General features: G+C 29.4%; 1 protein-coding gene across 5 annotated transcripts in view; it reads right to left on the reverse strand.

Moving 5' to 3' along the window:
- Positions 1–1986: 1986 nt before the first annotated feature.
- Positions 1987–6456, reverse strand: part of LOC108693478 (ATP-binding cassette sub-family G member 1) — a 42702-nt gene continuing 38232 nt past the window's right edge. The window contains exons 9-11 of one of the 5 annotated variants that reach the window (XR_001932027.1): positions 5132–5388; positions 3470–4717; positions 1987–3326 (exon numbers count right to left, since the gene is read on the reverse strand). Coding sequence is in view for 1 of the 5 variants with exons in the window: in XM_018202459.1 (XP_018057948.1) it covers positions 4379–4717; positions 5132–5388 (596 nt within the window). In the remaining 4 variants the exon portion in view is untranslated. Of the gene's footprint in view, positions 4718–5131; positions 5389–6456 lie in introns of all 5 variants that reach the window. The other 4 variants (XR_001932026.1, XR_001932025.1, XR_001932024.1 and 1 more) reach the window with 4 other exon arrangements.

Consider the following 6456-nt stretch of genomic DNA (forward strand, 5'->3'; position numbering starts at 1 on the left):
TATATATAACATAGAAGTACTAACATGCAGTTTCATATACATACAATATTCCATAGAATAAATTCAATGTAAATTATCTCCATGTAATCAGTAGATGAAAGATCATATATGTTATTAAGTCTTTCATTAATTTTATTTCTAGTCGTTAATTTTATTTTGTTTTAATACTTAAAGTTACAAGAGAGAAAGAGCAAATTAGTAAGAAGTACAGTATTACCTTCCTCTTAGAAATTACTGTGATGGCAATATCATTTTTATGTATGGTACCTATGTTTATGGTTACTTGTATAAGAAAGTAAAACGAACAATAGAAAATATTCTCAAGAATTATTAATATGCAAGAATAAGACTGGAATTATTGTTATCACTGTTACTATTATCATAAAAATAATTACTTTTCGATAGATGCTATTTAAGTATGCTCTTCTAAATGTAGTTAAAACGATAAGTATATTCGTATTTTAGCAAATTAATCCATTCTGATTAAGTTTAAATGAGGTATAAACTATAATATTTGTAAGATTAAGAGAGTAAATTTGTCAGTTTGTTATCAACTGTTCAAATTCTCATACTGAAAATAAATTCTATTGTAAACTGTAAGAAGAGATCATATAATGTCGCAAATAAAAAATTTTAAAACAAATTATAATTGCAAAAGTTTATTCTTACTGACTAACTTGCACTGCGCAAACGCGAAGCTTCTAGTGCAAAATGTATTGTACATTCCTCTATGTAAAATGTAATTAATCTTGGAAAATTAATCTTGGATAACAATATTTTCGTAATAAATTGTAATGTTTTTTCAATCAGCTGCAGTATTTACTGAAGAATGACAATATTTGAATACTATTTTAAAAAAAGTTGCAATATATCTGATTCCAAGATCATATTTTTTAAATAAGATATTATTTAATATTTTATAAGATATTATCTGCAATAAATCGGTGAATTGATAAGAAATGAAGCTATAATACTGTAATTTTATTTCCAAACGTTTCTTCTCTCTTCATATATGTCTCATTTCTTGAAATTTTCTTTAATTATTCATAATTGATAACTTCACAATTATAAAATAATCCTTCATCTTTCTCTCTTGATTATATATATATATCTTCATTGATACTGCAAAACGTAAAAAAATAGTTAATGTCAGGATTATAAATCAAATATGTACTCATATACATAATAAATATGTACTCATATACATGGTTTTAGAAATAGTTGGCCAAACTTTAAGAATATATTCCACTCATTGTAAGGATAAAAAAAAGTCATATAAACATCGGAAATGCTTCCTTTCCAAGTTATAAACATTTTTTTTTATTTTATACTTATACCTATATTTTATTTTATACTTGTGTCTATATTTTTATTACAGAAATTGCTGGAAATGATTTTCTTCTGCATCGATGCATGCTTCGCATCAACATACGTGGATCGTCATTAAAAAATTCTCGAAGTATTTCGTATTTTTTCGTACGCAGTGTATGATACTCCTGTTGCTACTGTGGAAGTAGTCCGAAATCATATTATCGCTGCGATGTCGATGCGAAGCATCGATGCGGAAGAAAATCATTTCCAGCATTTTCTGTAATGAAAATATAGATATAAGTATAAAACAAAAAATAGATACAAGTATAAAATAAAATATAGGTATAAAATAAAATTACGTATAAATATAAAATAAAAAAATGTTTATAACATGGAAAGAAAGCGAACCCATGTTTACATTTTTCATCATTACAATGAGTGGAATATGCTCTTAGAGTTTGGCCAGCTATTTCTGAAACACTCTGTATAAATTTGCAGGCTTATTAATTGGGATTGTATTACTTTGGATCGTTTTATGTAAGGATTTGAAAAACATGTAATTATGTAAAAATGACAACGTGAAATAAAGAAAATAAAAGTAAATTAATTTATTCAACGATTTATAATAACTCTTAAAGAATGACTCATAAAAAAACAGTCTAAAAAAAGAACCAATTTCTCTTAGAAAAATCGACGTAATATATTTATTTTCATTTTATATATTTTTCTCTATAAAATACGATCGCTACAAAAAAAAATATCGTATTTTCTATGATAAGATATATGCAAATAGAGAGTGCAAAATATTTAATTAACAAAACCTTCACATGTTTGTATTTAGGCAATTTCGCCTATCCATAGAATAATATTAAAAACGCAAATTAAATAAACACTAAAGATTAAACTAAATATATCGAATTATTTAGGATTTTAAATTACAATATTAAGTACTAATAATTAGTAATAAGTAGTAATAATAACGACGTCCAATGCACGCTATATCATGTATATCTGTCCTTATCATTTAAGCTTACATACATACAGATACTTTGTTTTGTATAATCCTTATACTTTGTTTATACAAAGTATAGAGGGTGTTCCCAAAAGATGGTACCAAATTTTATGTAGTAAAACTAAAAGTTCGTTAAAACTAAAAAGTTTTAATGAACAGTACTTCGAAAACCTTTTATTTCTGTTATGAAGTATTTTCTTCTGTAAAAAATAGAAAATAAATTAAATCTATAATAAATGTGCTTCGGCTCATGTCGATACATAATTCGGCATGTTTCGTCATTGAAGGTCAAAGATTCCAAGTTTATTTCGTATTTGTTGACAATAGTTTCCAAGTCTCTTAGTTCATTCACGGACATCCGCATGTGACTTTACTCCACCTAATTACGCAGAGATTGTTGTATTCAACTTTGGATTGTATCTAGTTTTGTGTTATGTGTATCTGAAAAATGACTAATTTTTACACAAATTCTGAAATGACGGATATTCATTTTATGTGTGGCAAAGCAAAGGGCAATGCTTCAAAGGTAGCACGTATCATGCAACTTATTCGAATCGCCGACAGCCAAATAGAAAAATGTTTAGCAAAATTCATCAACGCTTACGTGAGACCGGACAGTTCAAATCAAATTTAGTTGACCACTTGTTAGAATTTCTGCATTCGAGGAAAATATTTTACGCACAATTGAAGAAAATCCTGGAACATCTTGTCGAAGAATCGCCCTGCAAGAAAGATCAAGCCATCACACTGTGTGGAATATTTTGCATGATCAATTTTTGCATTCTTATCATGTCACGTTCAGGCTCTTCTACCAGTTGATTTGCAATCACTTTTTGTCAATAGCTTCTTCATTGATGCAATCAAGATCCACAATTTTTGTGCAATATTTTGTTTACTGAGGCATCCTTCACCAGGGATGGGATCAATAACATTTACAACATATACGTTTGGGGAGATGAAAATCCTCATACTATCATAGCATCACGACATCAGTATCGTTTTTCTGTGAACGTTTGGGCAAGTATTTTTGTATTCTAATCGATCTTACATTTTGCCTAATAGACTAACAGGACAAGTATATTTTAATTTTCTCGAAAATTTATTCGAACTTTTGAAAAGAACTTTTGAGAGATATTTTTTTACAACAATGTAGTTCATGCATGATGGTGTCCTTGTCCACTTCCTCGTTAATATCAGACGTCATTTAACCAATCGTTTTCAAGAAAGGTGGATAAGACGTGGCGGTCCAGTTGTATGGTCACTTCGCTCTCCGGATTTAAATCCGTTGGTATTATCTATGGAGATACTTGAAGAGCATGGTATATGCCACATCAGTTGATAGATGAACTGACTCAGAGAATTGAAAACTGTTGTCAACAAATACAAAATAAATCCAGAATCTTTGAACATGTTCGATCTTTAATGAGGACGTGCCGAATTGTATGTTGAAATGGACGAAGGGCAACATTTATTGTAAATTTAAAAGTTATTTTCTATTTTTCACAGAAGAAAATGCTAACTCAAAAATAAAAGGTCGGAGTATTGTTCATTAAGACTTTTTGGTTTGTTTTAAATACTACATATTCTTAAAATTTGGTATCATCTTTTTGGGAACATCCTATATATAAATCTTGCTATTTTAATATCACCAATTTTTATAAACAAAATTGTTGGCGATTACAGCGTCTTGTCTCGATTAATACAAAATAATTCGAATTAGTACTTTATTTCCCTAAATAAAGTACTTTAAAAAGCCTGTCTGCAACTGATAGCTTTACAAGATTCGATGATAACACCCGGTTTTCTTTGATTAGATAGAAAAACATTCTCAAAGTGCTGCAGAACATCTCGTATCCAGTAAGATTAAAAGATCTAAAGAAATAACGGCTTTACTAATATAATCCAATTTTCTTAGTTTCCAAAATTTCTCTCATGGAATTTATTTGTATTTTCGCGTTTCCCGTGAAAGCATCTCAGAACTTTTATGTTGTTTCTCAAAGCGACTGCCCGCAATACCATAAATACTGTGTTGTATTTGATCGGATCATATTTGATTCATCTTCTATTGAGCTTGCACCAAAGCGCGCTGGCCGTTAGAAGATGCATCAGCACCCCGATACCGAGGACAAGTATCAGATTATTGATCACACTTATATCATTGATTTCCATTTCTTTGAGAAATTTACTTGGTTTCTTATAATGACAATAAAATTCATCGCACAATAAGTCCATTCTATCGTATCCGTATACAGTATATATCAGACTATGGAAACTAGCACGGAAGTATGATATATGAAACATCCAGCGAAACGCTTGTGGTGTATCGAAGTAACGTATGCAGAACCCGAAGATCGAGAACAATACCGCGATTATCGGGCCAACGAAGACGGCAATCTGTAAAAAATTACGAAAAATTCAGTGTCTTTTTCCTACATCACATCTAAAATTGAATATTTTTAACACAGCGCAATAAATTCGGATTATAGATATAAATATGTACATGTATTTACATGTGAAAGATAGATATAAATATGTACATGTATTTACATATAAATATTTTTCAAGAATTTTAATTTCCTCTATATTTTTTTCCACATATCTTATCTCGTCGTTGACTATTTTCCGAATAAGAATAATTCTTTTTAATTCTAAATATCAATAGCGATCTAAAATTTTAATTAGAATCTGAATTATAAGAATTTAATTAATATGCATATCTGTATCGCATAACTTTAGATCCAAAATGAATTTAGGATTTTACATAAATGGATGTTACTTAAAAAAAACAAGCATTCCAAAGAGATTTACCTTAATTGGCGTGGTAACGCCGATGAAGAAACCCCATGCTTGCGCCGTTAGACTAGCAGCTATGCTAACTATATTGAAGAATATTATACGATTCGTTTCTATGGGCTGTGCAGTCAACCAGTAGCTCACTATCAGATATAACACCGCACATGCCGCTTGAAAAGGTATCTCGATCAGTAATATGCTGATGTAATACGGCGCCAGCCGATACCAACGATTGAAATGTTCCCTCATGAGAATTCGCATCTCCAGTGGGACTGAAAACAAAGAGGCATATAAATAGAAACTGAATACTTATTGAATATCAAGATAATGATTCCCAAAGCAGAAATCCTGATAAAAAAAAAAACCTAAGTAACTACAATGAAACTGCGGTTAACTTGAATGATAATTAACTCATTGAATAAAATCTGTAGTAATTTATTAATCCACGGATAGAATAATTTTTTTGTCGTTTAATAAATGAAAAAAGAGAAGGATAATATAGTTAAAAATTTTGCTTGAAGTTTTTTTTTTAAATTCTGTATTAAGCTGATCTAATTAACGACTTAATTAATCAAAGTTCGATTGAAGTCACTTCTAAAAATACACAGTTTATATATAATGCATAGAAATATAATTTCGCATTTGCGTATTATGAACGAAAAAATTTTATACACGGAACACAGGAAATAAAATTGTAGAGATTATTTATCAAGTGAACAAACGAAATATTTAAATGAATTGCTCGTATAGTTTGATTCTCTATAATTCTATGAACAATCAATTATCATTTTTCTAGTTTTAGTTATTTTTTATTCATCTTTCTTCTGTATCAAATGTATTCACCGTCAGAATTACGCAAGATTTGATGAATTGTTGTGAATTTATCCAAACTGTACTTTGAGATAGCTATTATTTATTCATCGAGACAAATTATCAAATCGGATAATTCACGATAAGTGAATTGTCAATATATAGAGTACGCATCAAAACTGTAAACAAAGATATTATGTTATTAATCATTTTCGGTTTAAATCAATTTTCCTCGAAATACTATAGAGATGTACCAAGGCGAGTCAGGTGGTCGCTCTATGAAATTTAATCACAACAATTATGGCAGAGATATTTGCATTTCCTTGACCTACATCTCAGAATAATGACAGCACGCTAAGCGTTCACAAATATTACACAGTGCTTGATGCAACAACAGTGAAGATAATTACGATTAACCAACCCACAGTATTTCGAAAGATAAGTAAAACGACAGTTCTGGACAAATATAACGGTTAATGTTTTCAACATTTAAAAACATAAAATTAAATAATGTAATATTATATATATAT

The sequence above is a fragment of the Atta colombica genome, unplaced genomic scaffold (assembly GCF_001594045.1).
Source record: "Atta colombica isolate Treedump-2 unplaced genomic scaffold, Acol1.0 scaffold9, whole genome shotgun sequence".
NCBI classification, from domain to species: domain Eukaryota; kingdom Metazoa; phylum Arthropoda; class Insecta; order Hymenoptera; family Formicidae; genus Atta; species Atta colombica.